The 27,058-nt window shown below is 43.4% G+C and overlaps 1 protein-coding gene across 1 annotated transcript; it reads right to left on the bottom strand.

The window, feature by feature from the left end:
* Positions 1 to 26,998, bottom strand: E2F7 (E2F transcription factor 7). Its single transcript, XM_019543172.1, has 13 exons — positions 26,777 to 26,998; positions 26,289 to 26,381; positions 21,106 to 21,384; positions 19,122 to 19,290; positions 15,892 to 16,179; positions 14,708 to 14,866; positions 13,038 to 13,175; positions 11,996 to 12,190; positions 11,441 to 11,525; positions 7,701 to 8,154; positions 6,448 to 6,697; positions 4,198 to 4,631; positions 1 to 941 (listed from the first exon to the last, which is right to left on the bottom strand). The coding sequence occupies exons 1-13, from the start codon at positions 26,912 to 26,914 to the stop codon at positions 765 to 767; spliced, it is 2,859 nt and encodes a 952-aa protein (XP_019398717.1). The 5' UTR covers positions 26,915 to 26,998; the 3' UTR covers positions 1 to 764.
* Positions 26,999 to 27,058: the final 60 nt, after the last annotated feature.

Below are 27,058 nucleotides of genomic sequence, written 5' to 3'. Positions count from 1 at the left end.
TTAAAATTCACAGTTATTTTGGTCTTAATCTTTTTCCACATGTATACATTCAACCATATTGTATTATTAAATTACTAGGCTTTTGTAAAACAAGTGCTGGGCAAATTGTACAACAACCAATCAACATTCAAGTAGTCATACCCTGAGGAAATCTGTTCTGAAACTGGAAAATACAAAACAAAAAATGTTTTTTGCACGAAATCCCATTCCAATGTAGAGAATAAATAACAAGATGTTGCATTGCTGAGGCAGAACTTGACAGACTGGAAGCAAGGAAGCAGCTGGTTTTGCAACTGCAGGAGATTATGTCTTTCCACCACAGATTTACTCAGGGTAAGTAGAATACATGTCAAAAATGTTCACCCTACGTAAGTGCTAGACAGCTCACCTGAAAACATATAAAGCCATGAGACTCCAGTAGGTCTCTGTTTGCATTTCCCCACAGCAATAACAGTATATTTTAAAATTAAAATCACAACAGTAATTTAATGCTCACATTGCTGTGCCAAGCACAAAGTTTGAATCCAAATTGGTGTTTAAATAAACCATTAATAAATGTATTTCAGCAGTAGTGATGGCTCATGAAGAAGAAAGTTAGCAGACCTAGTGGGCAACCACATAGCAGGGAAGCATGCCAATAGGGACAACATTTTACCATGCACCTTTTGTTATATTATAGCTGTAATAGCTATTTGCCATGCAATAGCTTTTGTAACAAGCATGAAGTCCTATTACAATCTGCCCACACTTCACTGCAAGCTGGGTTAGTCAGTGCCATTACTATCAATTTCTAGTCTTCTCTGAACAGAGCTGGAATTTCTGGTCTGGTTGCCTTCAGTTTTTTTCCATGTCACAGGGTCTCCAAGGCTGCCAGGTGTTTTGAAAAAGGCCTCGTTATGTGTAGAACGAATGCTTTTAGGAGTAAGGGGGATTGATGATTGCTATTTTATAAAGGAGAAAAGGCAGTTCAGTAGTGTCTTATTAATAATAATAATAATAAAAATACACATGCATGCATGTTAAGTGGAAGAGACTGAGTGAATCACCAAATAGAGTCCCCTGCTACTGCAGGCAAGCACATCAGGAAATTCCTTTTATCAAGTGATCAAGCTTCGACTTAAAGTGGAAAGTTTTTGCATGTCCTCCCCAACCTCCATCCTCTCCATTCCTATGTGCGTCTGAACATCTTTGCTTTTGATGGCAAGACACCTTCTAATTCCGAAACTTTAGACTGGGAATCCATTTCCAGTTTCTACCCATTTATTCTTGTACCCAACATTGTATTTTTGCTTAAATCATCCCCCACCACCTTTGATGCTTATCCACACAAGTTATTTGTTAGATAGAAGGCTAAAGTTTTCAGAACTGTCTTTTGAATTCTTATTTACACAACTGAAAAAAAATCAGGCTGTTGCTGCTGTATGTGCCTGCCTCGTTTCAGAATATGGATTTAGAAGCTAGCTTTAGACATCTGTTACCATTTGGCCATCTCAGTCTGACCATCTATTTGGTCATCTTGGATCTCAGGGCCTAGACCTGGGCTGTCCAACTTACTTGGCTCCAAGGGCTGTATACAGACCTCAGGGCTTCTTCTGGACCAGGCAACCTATGTCTGGCAGCAGTGGCAGCTTGTTGGCATAGCTCTTGGGCTAAGGAGGCATAGCTCTTGCTGCCTTCTGTCCCTTCTTTTCCCCTGCTGCTGCTTTGCCTGGGGTGACCAAAGACCCTAAATTCAGTGGTAGGCAAGGGGACACAGAGGCAAATGGTGGTGGCGTTTACTCCCTGGGTTCCAGAGCTGCACAAGCTCAGCAGCTCCAACAAGTCACCATCCCAGGGGCCACAATTTAACCCTTTTCAGGCTGCAAGCAACCCACAGGCTGCCAGTTGGACAGCCCTGACCTAGACAACCAAATCCAAATAGGAAGGATTTGATGTTCTAGATTCATTTCTCAGGGCCTTGTGACAAGGTATTTAGCAGAATTCACAGATTTGTTGGAATCTGACATGGCTGTGCTGTGAGCGCTTCTGCTATGGCATCAACCTCTGGGCTTCCAGTCGCTCGCTGCAGTGTCTATGCTACCGGAGTGGGGTTGGAACATCAGACAATAATAAAATGTTACTCCTACTCTGAAAAAATAAAATAGCTATAGGTTTATATAACAGCTATAATATCCTTTTTCTGTGGATCCAAAATAATTCCCTCATGTTAGCGGTTATATTTTACTGACTCACTTTTGTCAGCAATTTGCTACTGGAAATTTTTTTTTTAAGTTTGCAGTTTCCCCAAAAGTTTAATACATTTTAACTGTCTTTGTCATTCTCCAACAGCCAAATAAACTATAATTTTTAAAAAATAAGACCAAAGCAGAACCAAGCATAATGAGTATGAAGAAGGAAATACTAATGTATTTTAATTAATGCCTATTTGATCCCAATTATAGTATTAAGCACAATTGAATTCCTCCCCTCTTCTGAATTTGTGATTTCTTTACCCAGGAAAAACCCGAACAGTTTCTTTTCTTGAATTAAAATCCTTGTTCTTTATATAGCTTTTTCATTAAATATCTTCACCCCCTGTGATCTAACATGACCCTGCCTGCTAGGAGGGAATATTTAGTGGTTAAAGAACCGAGTTTGGCTGGGGGCAGGTGGGAGGCAGGAGGAGACGCACAGACCATACATGACTTTTTCAGTGCATTGGCCTCTGAATTAAAGCAGAGCCCTTCTGAGCTTGCCTACTGGAATGACTATGTGATAGTGGGAATGTCAATGTCAAATCCAGAGTGCTGGGAAAAAATATTGACTCAGATTTGAAAATGAGTAATCCCTGTTCTCTAATGCAATATTTTCTTAATGCAGTCAGTTTTATCATGTTACATTTAACTCACTCTCTCCCAGAGACTGAAATGTAACTGCAGCAATAACCACTATAACAGAACTTATGATCTTCTCTAACAAATGGCACACATGCTCACTTAAGCAGAGTAAATACTCAAGGACCAGTTCGCCTGCACTCAGGTTGGCCCAATTATCTCTATCTTGTACAGCCATCCATCCTTAAACTAATATTATAAACCAAGGATCCTGGTTTTCTCCATTTAAAAATTGCAAATTCTCTGATAAAAATCTGATGTTCTCCAATTAAACCCCCCAAATCCGCATGTTTTCCATAAAACTCTATATCTATATCTCAAACACAAAGTTTCACTGATATATTTACAATTTTAAACTAATTTGGAAGCTTACCAATGTCTGACCTCAATCATTCTAATAAAATAAATTCTAAATGCCTCCACAGCCCAGTGGGTAGGACCCAGAGCAGGAAGGCAAAGCAGCATGGTGAGATTCATTGCTGCCACTGGGACCCAGGCACCAGTTATGTCACCAACAGCATGAGGAGTAATGGACCGGGGCTGGGGGCCTGTGTTGCCCTCACCTCCTCCTACCACCAGCCGCTAATGCGCTGAGCTGTGGCTCTACCACGCTGCCATGGACTGGCCACTGCTGCTACCCCATCAGGCTACCTGCATTGTCTCCCACACCTCCCCTCCAGGGTAAAGCCATGGCCTGAGGGGAGTGGCAGTAGTGGCAGGGTAGAGCCATGGCCCAGTATGTAAGCAGCTGGCAGCAGGAGGAAGTGAGGGCAGCAAAGCCGCCCCAGTCTGTTACTCTTTGTGCTGCTGGTGGTGTGGCTGGCACAGAGGTCCTGGCAGCAGCAGTATTGAGCTTCCCTACCCTGTACCACCTCCTGTGCTGGGTCCCACTCGCTGGGCCATGGAGACAGCTCCTGCCCATGCCAGTCCAGTCAGGCTGTAGTCCTATGCCCAACTGTGAGCACAGAAATCTGGGAGGCATGTGCCCCCCTGCCATGTCACTTATGTCCCCTCATGCATTGCCAAGACCCCTCTGTCCCATAGACTTACCTGTGAGGAGCTGCTCTCCATCACTGTGCCTAGCTGCCATGTGCATGTGTCCACACACACATGCATGTGGCACCCCGTAACTGTGATCATCCTCCTCCTGCTCCCCAGCCCCAAGCAGCCCCTTGCAGGCTGGAACTCTTTTAGCCTGCAAGGGAAAACAGTTTCCCACATTTTTCTCCTCTAAAGGGGAAAATTCATGTTTTTCTCCTTAAAGGGAACATTTGCGTTTTTCCTTGGCAAGCAGAAAAACCCCTTATCCCTGGTTATAACTCACCTGCTGTAGCTTACGAAGGGTGACTGGGTGACCCATGCAAACTGGGGAGTCCGGTTCAGCAGTGCTGCAGGATCTTCTGAGCACAGGACTCAGGTGCACAGCAAAATCAGCAGAATGAGCCAGTTGCTGTGGATCCACTGAAGGTAACTGTGAGGTCTTTGGAGTAACCATCGCTGTGGTGCCAATGAAAATGGGTGCTGTTGATGCTAGGCCAGGCATATTGAAACTCATGGATGCAGCATTTGGAAAGGAGCCAGGAGGAACAGGGGAAAGTGGACTGGTGATTGCTGGAGAGCAGATCAGAGGAAAGGGTGCAAAGGCTGTAGATGGCACTACCACACAGGGAATGCTAAGCGAAGGTAACTGGCTTGGAGACAGACCAGTTGCACTGTGAGTTTGGTTTGCCGAAAACAGGAAGTTAAAACCACTTAATCCTAAAGCAGAGAGAGAGAAAAAATATCACAGATTAATGCAGTTGGCAAACTGAAATTATGTTAGTACCTCATTATTCAAAAAAGGGGGAAAAAACCAGAAGAGAGTGAAGTTGCCTAGGAAACACCAAAAACACAGAAAGTAATGGACCACATGCCTGAGAGAACTGCTCACTATTTATGTTGTACTGTAGACTCTACTGCCTTCTCTCTCAACTTCTCTTTCTCTACCATCTACCTTGGCTGCTGCATAAGTAATCAATGAAAGATCTAAGGTGCACCTTGCATGTATAAATTGTTAGCACACTAATAGAAATAATTTGAAATTGGACAACATACATTTAACTTGAAATCAAACAACCCTGCCCCACACATTCATCGTAGGCCCCATCAAAATTTACTGAATTTAATGGAAAGCCTTTCATTGTTTTCCAATGGACTTGGCCCCAAATTGCCTCATCTTACAAGCACTTTGACTGATATTTTCCTACTAAGGCCTCCATCCTGCAAACTCCATGCAGATAAACCCCTGTACCACGTGAAACCCAGTTGACTTCTATGGCCTCTTCGTCACAGAGGGAGCAGATTCTGAGGCGGTAGCCTCTAAATTCCCCAGCACCCTTCCCTCTATCCAGCTTGTATACAACCCAAAGTACTTAGTGGGTGTGTCTACACTTGTGTTAATGCACCATCACTACAGCGCATTAAGTTTAGTACCTCCGAGGCACTACATAAATACACAGTAGCCAGTGCTAATGTAAAGTAGCAATGGTACATGGTCTGTTTGTGGCACTTAATGCACAGCAGACTAATTCTACTGCACAATCAGTGCATTAGCATGGTTTTTGCCATGATGTGCTAGTAGAATTAGTTTACTGTGCATTAAGCATCTCATGTAGATGCACCAACTAATATCCAATTCTCTGTTTTCAGTTGTTTTTTCTATCCCCATTCTGTCCTCTAGGAGGCCACTTCTTGTCCCTCAGTCTTTTGATGTTATCCAGATGACACACCTGTCAAATGTGTACCAGTTAACAGAGAAGCTTGTACCAGGCTTTAGCAAGTTAGCTTCTCAGAACCCTAGGTCTCAGTTGCTGTGCTGTCCTGCCTAATTCACCAGCCTAAGCTTATAATTTTCTATACTCTTGAATGCAAACTGTTTTTTTTTTTTGCCACTGTGGAACACCACGGCACTTGGGGTAGTTGCAGACAGGACTGGGGGTTAAAATATAAAGTTTCAGGTGCCTGGTAGATTCAGTATGGCCAATTCTGGCAGAATTGCTGATTCTGCCAATCATGGCAGACAACGATTGAGGTCTATTACATCCTGGAACAAGGTAGATTCCAGGACTATGGAATCCAAAGAACCTTGTGTGAAGTTCGCCTAGAATTTTTATGTCATGCCTTCTGAAGGCTCATGAGGCCACCACTGCACTAGTTACACACATTCAAGATTCAAGGTTCTCTCTCTGCTAGCAATTAGTATTTTTTTTATTTTAGGGATAAGAAAGCTTAAGGTTCAGAAGTGCGATTGCAATGTGAAGAGTAAGGCAGGTAGCTCTGGAATACTTAAGACCCTAGCTATTCACTTAGATCTGCATTTTGCTATGTAAATAAAAAGTGGCCAAGTTTTCAGAGTTGCTGAGAACAGACAGCTCTCACTGAAGTCAATGGTCTACTTAATCCACAACACTTATGAGAACCAAGCCATTGTAGCTTGCAGAAACACGGATTGCAGAATCTAACTTTAGGTACTTATGTTGAAAACAGGCCTTCATCCTTCAGCCAGAAAACATCTAGATGTGATTACAATCCTTACCAGCACCAGGCTGAAGATAGAGATACTGTGGGAGGAAGGGCTGTTTGCCATTTTCTTGCAAGGGTTCTTGAAAGTCTTTATTCCTCAATGGCTCTTCCTGCTCCAGAGAATCTAAAGGTTCAGCTATATCCTTTTCTGCAGACTTATCAGCTGCAGGAGTTCCTAGGTCAAGATGAAAAGCTCCTATGTGTAGAGTAGATGCACAGCTGCCGTCCAGGAGAGATTCCCCTTCAGCTGACTCAAAAGACTTCTAAGCGAAACAGAATTGGAAATGAAGAATTTAAATTAAAATAGTGCCATGCTGTAACCTCACACCCTTTCTTGATTTAAAAGTGAGAGTCACACCAGTGCAGAGGGGCAGCACAAAAAGTTGCACCATTCAAGTTTTGTTCTGAGAGGTTAGATGGGAGGTAAGTGTCTAAGTGGTGCCCAGGCTCTCTGCACAGGGCTGTATTTTGTTTCCAGTGGTCAGGAATATTATTTAGTTTTTATTTTCTTACAGGAACACCCTGGATGTGGCACTGTTTCTTTTAGTTGATTTGAAGGGGGAGAAAAACCCGCCACCATGGTGCCCGCCCTTCTATACACTTCAAACACATCCAGTTTATAATGATGATTTGGAGCCAGAGCACAGCTCCTTGAACTCTTAGAGAACTCTGAAACCCTCCTCCCTTTGCAGAAGCTGGCTCAGTGGCCCATACTGCAGGGAGTAACTGTTGGATTGGGATACTATTGAAAGAAGCAGATTGGAGAGAAGGGAGAAGATACCCTTCCCTTCCTTCCCCTCTAGCTCTATGGATTGAACAGTGCTGCTAGGCTGGGTCTCACTGGGACCAGAGCCAACCAGTGTTGAAGCATGGGGCTTCCCAAAGATCTGCCAACTTTGGAAGGAATCTCCATGACAGAACAAGGCAAAGGGATACAAACAATGGCAAGACTCTTTTTCTGTAAGTTTTTCTAAGGTAACAACTAATCAGGGCCTTGGTTCTGTAGAGCAGCTAAACTGTACCTCGCACATCAAAGCAGATATGTTTCACTAGAAGCACAGTGCACGTCTTCCAATTAACACTACACCAGATATATATACCATCAACACTCCACAATTATATTTGCATGTGGGAGGTGGCATTTTTAAATAGATATTAACAGTGAATTTTCATCTGGGACAAGACTATTTCAAGTGAGATAATAGCCTTTCCCCTGCCATTATTACTAGTGCAAAACCCGAGCGCTAATTAAATGTACGCTCTTACCTTGGGTAGTACCAGTGAGATGGGGGCATCACTCTGCTCCGTAGCTGGCTTTTTGGCAGCTGGCTCTTCGTTGCCCACAAGCATAGAGGGCAATGCTAATTTCTGGGAGCTGCGCTTGTGGCAGGTAACTGAACTTACAGCAGCTTGTGGATTTAGGGGTGAGGCCTGCTCCTCAGGGCTTCGGTTATCCTTTTCTCCTGCAATAGGAAAGTTCTCCTTTGAGAGACTTTCCTGTAGATTGCCATACAGCATAAACAGGGATGAGGAAGGGAAGCAAACAAAGGGCTGGTTGGGGAGCACAGCTGGTTTTCCGTTCTCTGTTTTGGAGACTGTTGAAATGGAAGGCTGCAGAACTTGGCCATTTGTTCCATTTGGCAGAGAGAGGTGCAACATGTCTGACTGAGCAACAGGAAACACTTCATGAGGCAAAGAGTTAAGGGAATAATCTGAGTCCCTAGGAACCAGAAGAACAGAGAAGGGAGAGATTATGGTTGGGTTCTTTGCTAAATTCAAGATGCCTTCAGGGGCGCAAGTTTTATTCTTAAAGAACATAAAGAAAGGTGAAATGCATTTAGTATAGAATTAAATTCCATGCACCATCCTTGAATAAAACTGTTCTCTGGAGCCAGGTGTGGAGAATACCTGACAAAATGAGTAATTTTCAGATATGGTATGAAGAGACGCATTTACATCGCATGGCAAATCACTTAGAGGCTGATTAATCAAGTCTGCTGCTGCTGCATTATAATTTAGTTCTGTCTGTCAAGGGCTAGCATGGCTGCATGACGTACATCCACAGATAAATTCAAACCACGATAGGTACAGACAAAAAGATAAGATCATCAGGGAAGCTGGATCGTGACAGTGGAGCAACTATGCAGCGTGCTTATCCCTTTCCATCGCAAAGGTCTGTCCTGTTTTCAACCCACCCTCTAGGCCAGTGGTTCTCAACCTTTTTCCCCACCTGACCAGATAGGCAGTGCCTGGGGCCAGTGGGCAACATCTGGCCATGTGAAGCAGAGCAGCAGGAAGCCTGGCCTCACCCTAGCCCCACAGTGGGGAAGGGAGCTTCACCTAGCTTCACAGGGGACCCAATCAGAGTGGGGAGGAGGAGAGTGAAAAGGGCGAAGCAGACATGGCTCAGCCCTGCAGGGAAGGGGGAGTGGCTCAGTCAGAACCCAGCCCTGTGCAGGGGGAGGAGGAGGGCAGGAGGTGTGGCCTGATCCTGTGTGTGTGGCTTAGTCCCTATGGGGGAGGAAGGGATAGGGTCCCAGCCCATGGAGAAAAGGGGGCATGGCAAATGTGACCTGACTTTGACCAGGCACATGGGGCTTGGGAATTTGGAAAGAGAGACTGATGGCTGTATTAACAGACACTGCTCCCCTGCTGCCAAACTTTCCAACCTGTGGCAAGACCCATAGGCCAGATATAGTTCTACAAGCCATATCTGACCAATGGGCCAGAGGTTGAGCTATGTTAGCTCTAGACTATGTAGAGATATTGCTTCCAATTAACATGTTATACCCCAGTTAAGGAATTAAGTAAGCATTAACTTGCATGTAGAACTGGCAAAAAAGGTTTGGAACATTTGGGCTAAGGACAGAAGTTCTACACAAACTGGTATAAGTGATCCGAAACTAGTTCAAATGCGTAACACAACAGCAGTTCAAAATGGCTGAAACCAGTTTAAGAGAAACTGGGATGGATGTATCAGACTTGACTGTTTAGTTTAAATCAGTTTATTGAACTTCTGTCTCAGATCCCCTCAAGGCACTTCTGAGGCTGGGAAGCCCAATGAGCTGACTGGCACTCTTAGCTGCAAGCTCGCCAGGCACCTGGCTTGTTACTCACCAGTGCGTGGGGAGCCCAGAACCAGACACAAAATTATTGCATGCATGTTATTGAATAATTTTGTGGCTTATTCCCTGCTTTATTGCACCATTAATTACATGAACATCTGGCCAAGTTACTACTTAAGACATAAATTAACTGGTTAATCATGCCCAGGGTGGATTAAAAAAAAAAAAAAATTGATTTTTTAAAGTCAAATTTTTTAAAATTGTTTTTCTTAAGATGCTTTTAAAAAAAAGAAACCTATATAACAAGAGTATTAATTTAAGATATGTTAAAGCTCAGAAGATATCAGTATGGAATAGGGATTATAACTTCTAATGATATACTATTTGAGACAATATATTCATGCAACCTTTTTAGAAAAGTTTCATAAATAGGTCACAACAGGCCATAGACTATATTAGGGGCCCAATCTTATGCGGTTCCCAGAGGCTAATCGACAGATTAGTAAAGATTAAAGAAAACCACTTTACCCAATGGGACTGAGTTCTCAGTCTAGAATAGGGGTCAGCAATCTTTTTGGGAAGAGTGCTGAAAACACCAGCAACCTCAACTTGTAAGATGTTGGTGTGTCTGGGGTGGATGGTGGGGAAGCCACGAGGTGTCTGATCCTTGTTGAGGCAGTGCAGCCCTGGCCCCTTCCCTGCCATCTGCTCTGAGGTGTGTGTGCCAAGCAAAATGCCTTTGAGTGCCACACTCTGGAACCTGTGCCGGGGGGTTGCCTACCCCGGTCTAGAAGATCCCATTAAGCATCTCTGTGATGCTTAGTTTCAGTTCTCAAAGTGTGGATTTGTCTCCAGAGACAACATCCCTGTTAACAGCAGTATATGGAGGTAAGACAGAACAGACCTGATTAACCACCCATCAGATCTACTGTCTCTCTGCAAGTCTGTATACGGAGTCAAACCCTTACCTCTCTCTAAAAGTGCAAAGTTTCAAGAAGTTAAATGAAGAGCATTGTTTGGGGTGGAGTAGATCTGGACTAGGAGGAGGAGTCTGGAGATGAATGCAAGGAGGGAAGGGCAGTAAAAACAAAAGAGAAACATTTTGAGCAGAATATTTCAGAAGTCTTTGGGAATAAGTTTCTGAGTATAGCCTCTCCATTGATTTGAGATCTAGTGAGGGAATGAATGGTATGGTAGAAGGGAAAACCTATCATGATAGCAGGCTTGCTAGGCCATAAAAGAGAAGTGAAGAAAACCCCAAGCTAATAACATATGGCTGCAGCACTCATTTGATGTCCCCCTAATACAGCATGGCAAAAATATCCCCCAAATACCCGTGATTAATCTAGTGAATTGGAGACAGTTCACCTCCCAATGACTTCATAAATATCTGCTGCAATTAACTTTGGTAAATAAAAGTAACCAAATCATAATTTAGTTCGATGCAGCTGCAAAATTAATCTGAAAAAATATCAAAATAAATCACTGCTTTAAGATGTACAATGTGTATCTTCTAAAAATGAAACCTACATCTATTTCTGAGTTGTGAATAATATGTTTTAAGATTATATCAAACAACAAGAATGCACATTTTGTAGAAAACAGTAATTAAATTGAGGCTTCCTGACCAGTGATTTAAATTGATTTGATTTTAATCAAATCAACCCTGGTCGTTTCTTAAATGTAATTAACGTCTGTCTGCCAGGGGCCTAAATCTACTGCTTCAACATTTTCAGCCTTTTCTATATTTAAGACTGATTCATGTTCATGTGGACCTTGTAGAGGAAAATGAAAGAACAAAACACCACAATGACCCAATTTTCCCCCCCAGTGGAAGTCACAGGGGATTATGCATCTCTATCCTATGAACAGCATTTGGCCTTAAATTAAACAGAAAGGTAATGAACTGGAGCAGAGTGTGAGTTTTAATAGGCAGCTCACCTTGTGTCTTCTTCCATTTTCTGTCTACAGACAGCTGCTAAATTTATCATTTTGGAGCAATATTCATCTGAACCCACAGTACAAGCTGAAAGAAGAATGGGATGCTTAGTTAATTACACACAGATGAATCAAGCATAATGGGATATTGGTAATATAAAACAATGGAAAGCAATGTTTCTACTCAGGTGTTTTTTTATAATATCCACTCATCATTTGAAGTCAGAACCTGCAATATGCAGGAAGCATTCAGCATCATGCAAGGTAAGGCCCATTAGCAGGGCTTATGACTGCTTTTTAATTCTTAAGTGCTATAAACTGGATTGTCACAGTAAGCTCCATCTTACAGGAAGCCATATAGCAAAGTATCTGTTCCCTTTCTGTTTAAAGAACCTTAATCTGTCTATGCCAAATTTCAACAGAAGAAACCGACCACAGTTTCAGTCTGTAGAGAACAAAACAATTTGCTGGAAAATAAGAGCATGGCTCCAGAGCTCTAAGTGACTGCTCTTGGAAAATCCAATGGGGTAAGAAAGAGAAAGCCTCCTTGACAGTTACCTTGCCTCTCCCTATGTGGGCTGCTGGGTTCAGAGCTGACCTTCCTTTTGATGCCTTCAGAAGGCTGGCTAGCATTAAATGAAGCATGCCGCGCAAGTCTTTGTTTCCCATTAGTACAAGTTTGATGTTGGGTACACACTCCTCTCTTCATTTCTGGTAAAGCAGCTGATGTTGGAATGTCCATTCTTGGCTCATCTAAAGGAATATGTTTTTGTAAATTATCATCTGAAGGAAACCTTTTGTCATTCTAGTGTTGGCCTGGCAATGAGCTTTGACCTGGACACTAAGGGAACCTCTGGCTCCAATCTTCGGCATTTTTGTAATAACCCAAAAACATTAAAATTAGTGTATAAGAAAAATGCACCCTTCCACTCCCGGAGTCTGCAGTATCCAAGCTCTGCAGACAATAAGCAGACAAAGGGGCAGAGCACCAAAGGCAGCAGTAATATTAACCCACCTTTCTCCTTGACCCTGGTACTGTCAACTCTCAAGTACAGAATTAAGCAACAAAAGGACTCTATTTTACACTAGATTCCACACACATTTCTGGTAGCCAAGGATCACCAGGTTGTAGAAATGCCCTTGCTTTGCCCCTTTTTTCTTCTCAGACAAACCCTCTATGTCAGGGACCATAAGGCACAGAAGCAGCTCTAGATTTTAAGTCTATTTCCTCCTAACAGGAAAGATATTCTGCTGCCTGTGACGGCAGATTCATGGTCCTCTTTGCAGCACAGGGGACCACAGCCCGGACCAGCACTGAGTGCTGTGGACCTTATTTTTCCATTACTTTGCATGTTGTGTGGTTAGGCAGATCAGTGTAAAATGCAAACAGCCACAGGATCCCAAGGTATCTCCAATCTCACCAGTTGCTGTGACATTGTGACAATAACATTTTTTAAGGAGTAGCAGGAAACAAACATTAAGAAATTCATTTACTATTTGCACATGGGTATAAAGGCACTTAATTCCAACTCAGTCTGTAGCTAGAACACAGTAGAAGGAGACTGGGAAGGGTGCTCCCAGAGCAAAAGACTCAAATTACCACTTTTTCCACTGAATTCCATAGGTCCAATCCACTTGAAGGCTGGTTTGCGACCCCGCTCTTCTGTGACGTGCACTTTCTTTATGAGCCCCAAGCTGGTCAGAACATTGGCAATATCATACAATCTTCGTACCTTTGCTGAAAGGTAAACAAGAATATAAACAAACAGGCTGTGAATATATCTGAACAAGCCAAGGGCTTTCTGCCAAACGAGTCAGGATGAATGGATAGAAAGGGGTAAATCAGTTTATGCACAAGTAACTCTTAAGAGCTCTTTCTAATTCCTCCAACTCCAATGCATTTCATGATGCTTTAGCTGTGTCATGGCATCTTAAATTTGAATTGTGCAGTTAAACTTCTCTTTTCACCCCCCTGTGCTCCTGAAGTTTTGAGGGTTGGAGAGAGTTTTTGCTATGACAGTTGTATGTATTTAACGAAAAAGACTTAGCTCGTTCACACTGCAAACTTACACGGCCAGGCTGCAGCACCTCAGACATACCACTCTGCTCTGTGCAGGCTACCTCCTAAACCAGCAGTGTAGCTGCATTCATAAAACATTGTGCCCAGACTTATCAGTCCTGATGAGCAACAGCACTAACTAGCTTATATGCAGTGCTGTGTGAATGCACTTCACTACTGCCAGTTCAGGAAATAGGACATGCAACATGCCTAATTTGGGAAATTGATAGAGCAGACATAGCTTTAATCTCAGAAGATATGATCAGCACTGGCTGAGATTTACGAACTACTAAGGTGGCTATCAGCAACCAATGGCCTGCAAGCCTGAACTGGCCAGTGGAGGCATTGGATCCAGTGCATGGACATGGGGCTTCAGCAGCAGGAACCTTTCCTATGCTGCAGCAGGGACAGTGACAGCATGATGTGGGGATACAAGGGGGAAGAGCAATGGTGACAGCCAAGTCCTAGCATGCCCTTTGATCCCATCTGGGTCATTCCTGCCCACAGCCTAAAAGGGTTGCTAATTGCTGACCTAAGAGATTTAAAGCACTATTTCCATTAATTTAAATAGAAACTCGGCACCTAAATCTTCAAAACAGTCTTTTAAAAATCTCATTTGCTGTTGCAACTAGATGGGAAATTGTTTTCCTCTGCCAAAATATCGGGATGAAAGTTATAAGTCTCAAAAGAAAAAAGCAAAACAAAATTTGTGAACCAAAAATCCAAAAAAATATTTCAGTTAAATAACAAAGATCAAGTGACATGTTAACAAACATTTTTATATTTTATTTGTGATAAAAGTCTAAATAGTCAGTTAAAAGGGGAAAATGATTTTTTAAAATTGAGTATTTTATGTTATGAATTTGCTGAAATCCTTCCTCCTCCTTTCACCAAAAGATGTTTTGTTGAAAGATTCCTTATTTGCTCCAATTATTATCTACTGCTTGTAAGTATGAATGTGACCCCATTTTCCTTACTGGGGACGTCTACATGTGCAATTAATGCAATTTGGCTTTACAGTGCAGTAAGTGTACTACCTGCATGTGAACTTAACAGATGCATATGCAGGTAGTAAGTTTACTGCACAGTAGGTGCCTGCATGTGTAGATGGGGACACTTTACAGTAGATTTGGCTACTGTACAGTAAAGTGCCTCATGTAGACACGACCACTGAGTACGTAATTAATTCACCTCTCAACAGTAATCCTTACTTTTAAACTTGCTGTGATCCGCTGCATCCTGGCTTTCTTCAATCAGTATTTTTGCTGCAATGTCGAGAGTGACTATCTTGGTTTTGGAGACAAGGAACAGCATGACAAACTTTTGGCTCATAATCCGCAACGACTTGTCCTTTCTGCTGTTTGCAGATGCTGCATTACAAATAACACCCAAGTCTCAGCATGTGTCATCCATCAAAGCCAAGAAAGCATTAAGTAGGTTTTTCATGCATAAAAAAAAAAAACCGGTAAAATATTTCCTTGTTGGGAAGCAGAAATCTTTTTATAAGCAGCAAATAATTGTGTAAAACAGATGGATAATAAATAGTTTAGCTCTCTTCAAAAGACAATAAAGCCTAAATCTTAAAGAATTAGCTTTACATCTAAGAGACTCTGGACCCAATACTTTGCATCATTACACAGCTTTTGTGCCAACGTAATTTTGTGGACTCAGACAAGCTTTATTCCAACATAGAAAGAGCATAACAAAATAGTGGAAAAAATTGGGCCTTCTGACTTCTTTGATCGATAGAAGCAAGGCAATTAGAAATAGGGATAGAGAGAATTAAAGCATATGATGAAGCCTTGTACAAGAGGTTGCTGGATGCATCACTGGAAGTGCTGCAATCTTTGATGCGCTGTGGGTAAAAGAGGAGCCTTATCTCCCCAGTTCACTGAGTGATTTTCACAAATAAAAATATATTCTAAATTATGGCAGTCCAACTAACAGCCCATGGGCCAAATGCAGCCTGCAAAGGATTAATATGCAGCCCCTGGGCTTCTACCTGGTCACTGCTCCTCCTATCACTGCAGCTGCTACTGCAGCAGGGGTCTCTAGGCTCCCTCTCCCTGCATTGTGCTTCCTGGTCCTGCCCCAGGGGGCAGGGTGATGCAGCCCATGACACTGGGGGAGTCCACAGCACAGTGCAGCAAGAGTGGGAGCTGCCCACATGGTGCAGCAGTGTGTGGTGTTGGGAGAAGCATTCACAGCATACACGATGCAGCAGGGGGAGGGGGGAAATGCTGCCCAGAGACCTTTAATATACACTAGTGCTGTGCTGGTGCCCCCAGCCCTTAGAAGTTGAACAGCTCTGTTCTAAGTTAAGGAAAAAATAAAACTTATTGCCCACTGAAGACAGTGACCAGATCAGCCCGCTCCATCCAAACCATCAGCTTACCAGAGGGGCAGTCTGTTTCTGAAAAGTCAAGCAGCGGTCTGTCTTGAGAATCTGAAACATTCTCCTTCTTGCGCTCTCCAAATTTATAGTCAAGGTCTTGCTCTTTCTGCTGGAAATACGCCATTAGTTCTTCATACTTCTGCAGCAAGCCTATTTCCTGAAGACTTTTCAGAGTTTGCCTCAGGTTGTGTTGCCCATGCCAACAGTATTGATTCTTGGCCACGCGGCTCACGAGGTGCAAGGACTCCAGAACATTTACTATGTCATAGATACGCCTCCGCTCAACCCCTGTTTCAAGGAAGCATGAGAGGCTTAGAAATCAGTTCATTTTTCACAGGCTGGCCAACGGACTACTAATATTAAAATGTTGCTGCCCCCCACTCCTTTCTTTTCACACACATGTAAACTGACTAAGTTCTTGTCGCACTTCCCAGCATAGTTCCCTCTCCTCATTTTCCTAGGTAAATTTAATGAAGCCTGATTCTGTCTCCACAGGAATCAATCCTCCAGCCCCGCTCTAGCAATGCATAGTGTGTTATACCCATTGCAAACAAAATAGGCGCATCTACATGAGACACTGCCTATGCAGTAGCTTGATACTACTGTGCAGTAGTATCGCATGACAAAAACTGTGCCAAGACTCTACTGTGCAGCAGCATCACTTAAAAGGCATTTGCCAGTGCCACTGCATAGTAACTTCAGTTAGTACGCACGTATTTAGTACTTATTTACACAAGTACTAAATAAATGCACAGTAATGACTGTGTAGTAGCATCTCATGTAGATGTGCCTAGGTGCTAAGCACATGACACATGAAGCAACAGTTAGGCCCACCACTCCAAACAGGAATTGAAGCAAGCCCTCACTATCTAGCCCAAATATGATTTTTAAAAATGTCTCATCAGTGTTAACTGTGGCTCAGCTTTACTGGTGTTAGCAAGTGTTGGAACCTCAATACAAACCTGCCACTGGCTACACTGGCCATTTTAAACATTGTCATCTAACTCTGCTCGAAGCAAGTCTGTGCGACATGGAGCATGAAGAGCTGGCGGCAGCTGTCTGCACCTGGCTGTCTGCCACTGCTAGTGGCTGTGGAGCTGAACAACAGTTAATAATGCTGGGAATTTGGGAAAGGTTCCCTGAAGGAACACAGGATCTCTAGGTGACTGTTTACCCATCTGGAAAATATGGAGAATGCTCAGCAGCTTCACCTGGGCATTGGGATAATAAATTTATTAATATTTTAAAATGATGTGGAAAACCTTGAATAAAACGCATTACAGAAGAGTGGAATGCTAGGCGCACACATTCAGTTTTTTTTACAAGGATAGCTTATTTGAACAGTAGCATCATAAACCCTTTCCTACATGATTTTATCTACAGAATCCAAGCACAAGGATGGTGTGTTTATGGAAAAAAAAAGAGATAATGGCACGCTTTGTCAAGATACTTGTTTAATGATTGGCAGCCCTCCTAATCTCAGATGCTATACTCTGAAAGCAAATAACGTCAAGATTATATAATCGGTAGTAAACGACACCCAAGCTGCCTTCCCACCTCTGAAATCATCAGCATACTGCCAACTGGTGTGGCAGTTGGTGTTAGAATAAGCAAGATTTAATCAGTGGAATTGGTGAAAACTGTGCATCCTATGTTTTAAGATATTATTTGTCCTACATTCATTGTCTGGTCCTGCATTTCTTAATGTTTCTTTGGGCCAATGGAATCCAGTGGGAATTATGCCTACACAGGGACCACTGGATCAGACAGATGCCCCCTGGCTAAGATTTATTAGCCAGAATAATATTAGACCTTTTGAAGAATGTGTGAGTAAACAGAAAAGGAACAGAAAGAGAAAACGTATGAACTAAAGCTGAGGGCTTGACTCAGACCATCCTGTCCCAGTGGCAGTGGGATATGGGAAAGCAAACTGTTGTAGAGGGCAGAAGAACAATAACTATTTCCTTCCTTCTCCTGGCATTTAGAGATGGTGACTTTGTACCACTGGCTTCTAAACAAGCTTTTCAAAGCCAGAACCTTTGTAAATACTGCCTTGTATATTTACAGCAAATGGTATTAATTCCACTTAGGAATGGAGCATTACAGATGTTTAGCTTTGGGAGGTCACAATATTGAGACTGTCACTCTAGCAAAAAGGGGACTAACACTTAAAACTTCAAATTGTCTGAAAACAATTTTTTAAAAATTCCACAGGAGCCAGTCCTTCACTCCATCTGTTTTTCCCACCAAATCCTTCTGTTGGAACTGTCTCTCTTCTCTTGCCCAGAAATAAGCACAGATTTTAGGGAGTGGTCTCACCAGCTCTTCAGTCCTGCTCTACTTTTCTTTCCACAGTATATGGAACTGGATTTTTTCCCTGAAAGTCCACAGCTAATTTGCTACTTTTCTTCCTTTAGATATCTGGCTTCTGAATTATTTTTTCTCCAAAGTAGTATTTTACATTAATTCAATTGTAGTCTTATTTTGCCATGTCCTGCAGAAATTATACATAACCGCTCTTGGTTCTTTTGTATTGTTTTTTCTGTCTTGGCTGATCCTCACAATCTCTCTCAGTTTTTAATTCTTATCTCAAATGATTAATGAAGAAGTTTAATAATCCTGGACTTAACAATGGTCCCTGAAACAAATGGTTAGATACTTCCACCCAATTTAATACTTGCACTTTATCACATTCCCTTCTTTGTAGCCCTCTTGCCAGCTTTCATACTGAAAGATAACATTCACAGCTGAGACCATGTGGGTAGGCAAGATTCCTGAAGATACTGTCAGATGCTTTACTGAGTCAAAATATAAAACCTCCTCAATTTCCCTTATCCATCAATTTGTAACTCTATACAAAAAAATCATAATTGTTTGATGTGATTTATTCTTTATAAACCCTCTTTCTTGAGAGTTCAGTTAGGCCAAAATTAAAAATCCAGGCCTGTATAAATAGTAGTAGGATTTGCTGTAAGATGACACTCAAAGTAATTTATAGCTGGATGTACAAATGGTTGGGATTTGTGCAAGTGTTAAAGACTTGCTGCTCCTGTTGAATTCAGGTGGGCTGGAGTATTCAGCATTAAAGCAATCATCCCCTAAGTGTATTCTGTGAACTGGTCTTCTTTAAAATGTGCTTCTGCTGTGTTTTAAGGGATCTTTTTATGGGTAAACATTTAAGGACTGAAGTTATCAGTCTCACACTGGTACTCACTGTTTGTTACACGTACCAAGACTTGAAGCCACTTCGTCCAAGGAGATAGTAGTTTTTTCTGTTGACAAAGGGTAACTTGGATAACGAGCTAGAAACTTTTGGCACAAGAGTCCTAAGCTTTTCTGTTTTCTGCTTGGTCTCTGCTTGTCAAATTCATCCGCTGTGCTGTCATCAACTGTATCATACTGTTAAAAAATAAATGGTATCCCTCTGCTGTAGAACTTCAGAAAGCAGGATGGTAGTAAAACAAGATATTTTTCATGTTCTAGCATTTCTCAAAAAACAGACTTCAATTAGAAAAACAAAATACACATGCCCAACCCCAGTTTTCCCTACCGGTTTAAGATGTGTTTTTTCTCCTAAGTATCTGGGTCATATTTACGCTAGCAAACCTCTTTTATTCAAAATCCTTGTACAATACAGCTCAGTAGGAAAACATTTGCCAGGACATTCCCCAGTGGCTAAGTGTTGGAAGACAGACCATGTACAACTGGTATTGTTCCACTAGGGGCGTTTATACACGTGTTCTGGGAGTGGGGAAGCAGCGAGAGGCAGGGAATGATTTTAATTAGATCGGCTCCAAGAGCCACTAATTTGGCCTGGCAGGCCACTTAGGGAGTTGTTGGGAGGTGTGGGAGGGGTGGGAGAAGGGGTGCTGACTCAGCCCCAGACCCCTGTGGGCAGGGCACACTGGGCTGGGCCCGTGGGTGGGCAGGGAGCAGTATCTAGGAGTGGGATGGGCAGGTGGAGCCAGGACTGGGATCGCAGGACAGTGAGAGTGTGGGGCTAACAGCCTGGGGCAGAGAGCTGATTGTGTGCAGTCTATTCAGCCTAAACAAACAAATTAATTTCCCAGGAACTATTTTTAATATCAAAATGTGTTAACTGCTTCCTGTTGACCATCTTGTAACAAGTGACTAATAGCCTTGGTTTTTAAATGGGCCGAAAACATTTTTGGAAGCTATTTCCCCACAAAACAAAACGATTCACTTCTGCAATCCTATATCTGAAGAAAGTTTAAATGTGTTCAACTTACGTACCAAACTTTACATCTGAAAATATTCAGATAAGCTGGAGCTGAACTACATTTTAACTATTATACATAAAACACAGTTAGTTTAATCAGTAATTACACCCTTTTTTAAAACCCTCACCATGTGACTGCTGTGTCACAGTTCCTTTCGTGATTCACACAACTAAAATCTAACATGGAATAATTCTGTGTACATGGCTTGCTGAGAGCTATGTTGGCAGTTAGCTTTTGATACTTTTGTTTGTTTGGTTACTTCCCCCATCTATCCAAACTGGGGAAATGCTACATGCTGGTTTGGTAGTATAGTTACTTGCAAACAATGACCTATGCCTGTGTACCTAACTAGTAACACTTTCTTAGCACAAGCACCTGGTGATTAGACTATGTAGTTTCCTGTTCCTGGTATTGGAATCAATGGGAAAATGTATACTGTGATAGAAGAGTAATGGTAATGGTTCCTGGATGGTACTGTAAGGTGGCAGTGGTTATGATAATGGTAATGGTTCCTGGAGTAAGATGCAAAAAAAAAAAAAAAAAAGAGGATGTGAAACTTGCTACTAAAGAAGAGTTAAATTTGTTCCCTTCCCCCTCCATGCTGTTAGGTGAAGTGCACGGTGGTTTTCCTTTCTGAAGGCCAAGAAAGGAAATTCCTGAGTAAGGAAACTTCACATAAAAAGCTTCTAGCGTCAAGATTTAGGGATAAGATAGACTGTTCGTATGAGATTTAAACATTCAGCATCCTCGGTGAGAAGGAATATCTTCTAACACTATACTAAAAAATATGCTTTTAAAACTTTTAAAATGTTTCCATTGGTAGCAACAATGAGTTAAAGGATGGACTGGGAGAAAGTTTGTGTAGCTGCACTACTATTACTCAATTAAAAGTGTCACTAACTAGTAACTCGTTACTTTTCACTTGCACTGGGGTAACTGTTCTACACAATCTTATACATTCGAAGCCTCTTACCTGTAGGGAATCAGGAAAAGCCTCATTTTGTTCACTATTTTCAATTGGTCTGAAGAGTTCTTTCTTCTTTTCTCTGTCCCTCATATCAGGGCTAGCAGCACTAACCAGCATCTTCAGGTTAGAGGTAGGGGTCCATGGATCTGCTAGGGGTCTGTCAACTGGCTTAATTGGTGTAATTGGATTTTTTTCTGGAGTGCAGCCTTTTTGCTTTGATAAATCAATTGGCTCATTTTTCAGGGGAGTCTTTGGAGCAATTCTGGATCGATCACATATGTTTTCCTATTTAAAAGAGAGAGGTTTGTTTAGGCTGACAGGAAAGAAAATGGTTACTGCAGCCATGTGTACTGATAGACTGCACATAGAATACCACCATGATGTGTATAAATTGAAATCAGTGAGTCAAACCTGTTGTGTCAGGCTTTTGGGTTTTCACCCTTTCGTTGGCATGGTCAACTTGAAAACACTGGCTAGCCAACTAAAGTTGACTGAGGCTTAAATACCCTACTACTTCTCACTGTCCCTAGTGGGACAACACAGCATTTAAGAACTCCCTAATAGAAAGTACTTTGTTAAGGCTTTAGTACAGGTTATTGTTAGACAGGATGTCTAAATAAATGAACCACTTCCTTCAATTGAAGGGAAGTTTTCTGACTGAAAGTTCTGATATTCAAAGCAACAGTATACCTATAAAAAGGATTAACTGATATAGCTGGGCAAGCTGCTGGGAAGTAGAAGGCTACATGAGTCACCAGCTGATCCAATTCAGATTTCAGACTGTAAACTAACCTCACTCTTTGCCTCTAGCTATAGCAGTTGACTCCTTTCTTAAACTGACTCCCTGGATGCTACACAGGACTGAGGCCATAATTATCATTTTTTCTTGCTCTTGCTTCCCCTTTGTAGAGCGGGCTTCTAGTGGACTTAAAACAGGCTGACTCAAGGAAGTGACAGTGCTCTCTCTTAATTAACTGAGGTCTGCTCTAGAGCAACAAGAGATCCTTCCTCAGGCCATTTATTCAGTGGTGCCCAAACTTCTGGCCCCATGAGCTGGGTGAGTAGTGCAGGGTCAGTCTGCAGGCCAGATCCTGCACAAGGTCAGCGTATGGAGTAGGTCCATGGGTGAAATCCAGCACACCAGGCCAACACTGCTTTCCTGGATCCAGCCCCACACTGATGTCACCCTGTGCAGGCTTGATCTAGTGCACATGGCCACATTATCTGGGCAGCCAGACTCCCCACAGATCCAGAAATCTGGAAGCAGGAGAGTGGCAATGCCACTGCTCCCCCACCACCAGATTTCCGCACCTGTGGGGAGCCAGGCAGGCCAGAAGACATGGCTCCACAGACCAGAGGTTGAGTAGCACAGCGTTAACTGGACTGGCTTTCTTCTCAGCTCTTACAGGCTGAGGACAAAAGGAAGAATATCTGAAACTGATTGACTGAATGTTTCCTGAACCTGCCAAGTACCACCGACTCTTCTTTTTTGGAGAAAGTCACTAGTGCTAAAAGCCAAGACAAAATTCTTCTAGCGCTGAGAGATCAAAAGTCATCAGATCTCAGATCCATCCTATTAATGCTTAATAATTTTTCTACTTTTAGTCCTCAAAAATGAGAGAAACTTCCAATTTTTTTCTGGCAGCGCGACTCACCGGGTTCTGGATTAGTCAGTCTGAAATGACTGATTGTTGCTAATACCCAAGATAATCAGAAAGCTATTAATATTAGATTGTATGACTTTCCAAACTTGGAAGGTAACTTTTTGGTACTATGGATAAGTGGTTTTAACCATAAAGGTAGAAATTAGGCCCTGAGAGGTATTACTTGTTCAATCAAGCAGTGATTTTGGTGCTCTCAGAAAGTCTTACCCTCACGCTAATATTTTAATTGTTGCAACATGAATTTTATAAACAGAGTCAACTTTGCAGAACAATTCTTGAGCTGCATATTATTGTATCATGCTCGTTTTGCTGCAAGGCGTAAGATAACAAAAAAGTATACAAAATACTATCACTACCTAAAAATTATTAAGTTTCTCTCTGTTTACTTTAGGGGGGATGGCTAAAGCAAATTGATTTCTCCAGTTCTCATACCTCTGAAACGTGATAAAGTATAGCTAACTGTTGCAAGGCACTAAGTTGCCTGCTCCTGTAAGAGCAGAAACTGCCTGGGGAGAGGGTCCTAAGAGCCAGGCAGAAGCCCACAGGTGCAGCTTACTGTGGCAACAGGCCAATGAATAAATTAGCCTGCACCTGCACCCAGTCAGCTGACTGGGAGAGGCAGGGCCCTGGGCACATATAAACCCCAGGGCTGGGAGTAGGGGGAGAGTTTTCTGTCAGCAGGTGAGTGGGAAGGAGCTCTCGGAGAAGCTCATGAGAGAGGCTTGGCTGCTTGTTCTACTCTGGATATGATCAAGGGGCTCCAGGACCTCACCCGAGACTGTAGTTTACAAGGCACTTAGTACTGGGAAAAGCTGGCTGTTTTAAAGGGACAGACCCCACCTGGAACTGCTTATATTATGTTACAGCGCAGGGGCTTAGATTTTAGTTGCTGTTTGACTGGTGGATTGGGCTGAGGCTATTGGGGAAGGAGGAGGCCTCATAGGGGGCCTATGAGTGTGGAGAACCCAGCACCAGTGTGGGCGTGGACACAGGGCTGTGGAGAGCTCAGTGGGGACAAGGGGCTGAGGCATAGCAAGGCCCAGGAGAGACAACATCAATACCCTCTGTGAGGCTTGGAGCATGGTAAAGGGACGGTTTGGAGCCATGCGTCTAGCCCATAAGGCTGAGGGTGTCCTGTGAATCCTCCATTTTGAAGTGGGACACCAAAGGGTCTAAGAACCCACAGGGTTCAGAGGTGTCCAGCAGGACTGTGTCCACACAATAAGATCAAGGGCGACCTCCCTATATTAAAAGTACCAGCAAGACCTGGTGGGTGAGAGAAGGTGCCTGTTGGGCAAGACTGGTACAGTCAAGGAGCCCTAGGGGGTATCACGGCCATCCCTGGGGACACCATCCCACGACACCAACTAATAGAAAGACATCACAGAATAGTTCATGTTTAAATTACCCTGACTACTTTATCAGAGCGCATTCTAATTGGAATGTAGAAAATGAGATTTGAAAAGCAAATTTAGCCATTCCCATATTACAATTCTTGACTTAAGACTACACTGTTTAAGATTTTTGGGGGGGATGAGGACAGATAGCACAAAAGCTGTTAAGCTCTAGGCAGTCAGAATATTTGCATTAGATGCATACATGCAGAGCTGGATTGGTCACACGGATGTAAATCGAGGCATTTTTATTTCAGTTATCTCTTAGTTGTGACTTAATGCATTGGTGCTTCTTGGAGTACACAGTCAGTGTAAGTGGCACAGTATATCCTTACATTTTCAAATCTGGCAAGAATTCAAACTTCGATCTGTAATGGAGAAACTCTACCTCCATATATAGTTATCATTCTTTATGCTTGGTGCTAAAGGAGCTGTAACGGAGCAAACAAGCGATTTATCTTCAAGTTACCTTACTGAGTGCCAGTTCAGACAACCACATGTGTGTGAACATTACACTGAGCAACAGTTGTAAGTGGCTGCAGAACACACCTACCCACTGCCTACCCTTTAAATCTTGGTTTCTTGGTGCTATAACTCAGCTTGTCCTAGGAAAACCTTCAGACTTTCTGCCATCTTGCCCTTGGGGAGCCTTTAGATCCTGAATGTGCCCTCCAATTGCATCCATGTTTTGTGAAAGTTGTTTAACCAAAAGCAGAAAAGATTTCTGGGATCTGTCTTGCTTCTAGGCTAGTGGATCTTGGTTGTGTAAACAAGAATCAAAAACAAATCTCTGATGGAACCGAGGCTGGGCAGGTCTCAAGGTGTTCTATTATTGACAAAAAAATATTGGTATACAACAAGCCTTGAATAACTCAAATTTAGCACTGCCTGTTTCTGAAATAACGTTGCTAAACTACAATAACCAGGAAAGCCACCGCAGACTAGAGAAAATTATGTATTAAACATGCAAAACAAACAAAACAGGTTATACTAAGACAGTATTCCACTCCATAGACTTTTAACCTTAAGGTACACATAGGTGTGTCCTATAGTTTATAGCAATGGTGCTGATAATTTTTTAACCTCATACCTCTTTACCTACATAATACTGCTGCCCATACTCCCTACACCCAACACACTTCTGCACCTTCATCCCTTAGGAAAAGTGTCAACCCTGATGTGGCAATGCCATTACTCACTGCATGTTAATCACTCAGCAGTTCCAATGCCATTATTAAAATTCAAGCAGGTACTCCCAGGGATATGTGGGGGAGGGAATATGTAAATCATACTCTCCTGACTAACTGGATCATACACCTCCAAACTTGTCTGGTTCATTGCCTACTTCAGATAGTCATCTGCCACAAAACTCTCTTGGGCAGGGTTAGTTCTGGGTAATGCAAGGCTATGCTTTCTGTATCCTTTCACAACCATATGTGACTAACTGGTTTGATGTGCTCTACATACAGTTGTTAGACAATATGGCTCCATACACCAGCTTCTCTATAATCCCTTCCCCAGATGGCAACGGTCTTGTTAAAATCCTCTAATTAATCCCAACTCAGTTTTGCCTGCTTCTCGAAAGGGAAGAGAGAACAGGAGCTTTTCCTCTCAGTTAAGAGCCAAGATGCTACTCCTTGTCAGGTAGACAGTTTTGGGGTTGGGAACAAGCAGGAAAAGCAGCCAAACTGGATCGTAGCCAGAAGGCCAAGGATCTAAGCCTGGGGTCTGTTCTTATCAGCTGAACTAGATGAAGAAACTATGGGAGAGAGGAGCATTACAAGGCGGGAGAACATTTGCGAAGTCTGTGTTGGGCCACGGGTCATGTTTGGTTGTTTTCCTTTTTTAAATAGCAAGTTTATTCCCCTGTTTCCTGGTGTCTAATTCCAACACCTGCCCCATGAGGAACAGCTTTGCGCTCCTCCATGCCCGTGGACCTCTCCAGCAGACCCGCTCAACAGCCAGGCGTCAGTCCAGCGTATCGCTTCCCACTACTTTTATTGGAAACGGTTCTACCTCTGCAAGCCTCCCCCAAACTCCCTGTTGTCTGCGTCTGGGGAAACCCAGCCGACGCAGGTGGAAGCCAAAGACGCCTCTCAGCAAGGTGTGGGCAGGTTTGGCTTTTACTCACCTTCTGGGCGTTGTCTCCCTCTTCATCAGCCAGGCTGGTTCTTATGGGCCTGGCTCTGCTCAGGTCTTTCAGGGCTAGGCAGCCTCCTTCCATCTGAAAGAGTAAGCTGCAGCACTGAGGGCTTTGTGCACTTCCTAAGGGGCTGGGCTCTCCCTCCCAGCCCCCCAAGGCTCTCCCTCCCGTGACCTTGACCAAGTCCCTGCTTTCCATCGGGGCTCTCTTAGAAGGGGGGAGAGGGAGGCGAAATCCGTGGGCTTGGGACGTGGTGCGAGGGGGCATAGAGAGCGGGGAGTGGAAAAGGGATGTGTCATGCGAGCTCCGGGCTTCCCGCGGGTCAGTTAGTTTTGGCGCAAAGAGCGATCGCGGCCCCGCTCAAGCCTCCCGCCCCCTCTCCAGCCCAGAGGGTGGGTGCGAAGCGTGCAGGCTCTCCCCCACCCCAGCCCGGGCCGGGCCGGGCCAGCCGCCTCGGGGACAGGCTCAGCGCCTACCTCTGGGCCACAGCCCCGCAGCAGCTCCGAGCCGTGCGGAGCAGGCAGGCGGCGATGGCATGGGGGCCGCCCCGCGCTGCTGCCGGCGGCGGAGCCCGCACTGGGCGCCCAAGCTTCTATTCTGGCGCCCTGAGACATAGTTTTTCAGATCCGGCCAATCAGGCGCGGCCCAGGGGGGAGCCCTCGCGGCTCTTCCCGCCAATCAGCTCGCGGCCCCGCTCGGAAAGTTTGGCGCTAGAGTCGGCGCGTTCTGCCCGCCCGGGCGCGGCCCGTTGGCTCCCG

The sequence above is a fragment of the Crocodylus porosus genome, unplaced genomic scaffold (genome assembly GCF_001723895.1).
Source record: "Crocodylus porosus isolate Cpor-Errol unplaced genomic scaffold, CroPor_comp1, whole genome shotgun sequence".
NCBI classification, from domain to species: domain Eukaryota; kingdom Metazoa; phylum Chordata; order Crocodylia; family Crocodylidae; genus Crocodylus; species Crocodylus porosus.
Note: the sequence above shows the minus strand (reverse complement) of the source record. Positions and strands in the feature narration are given on the sequence as shown.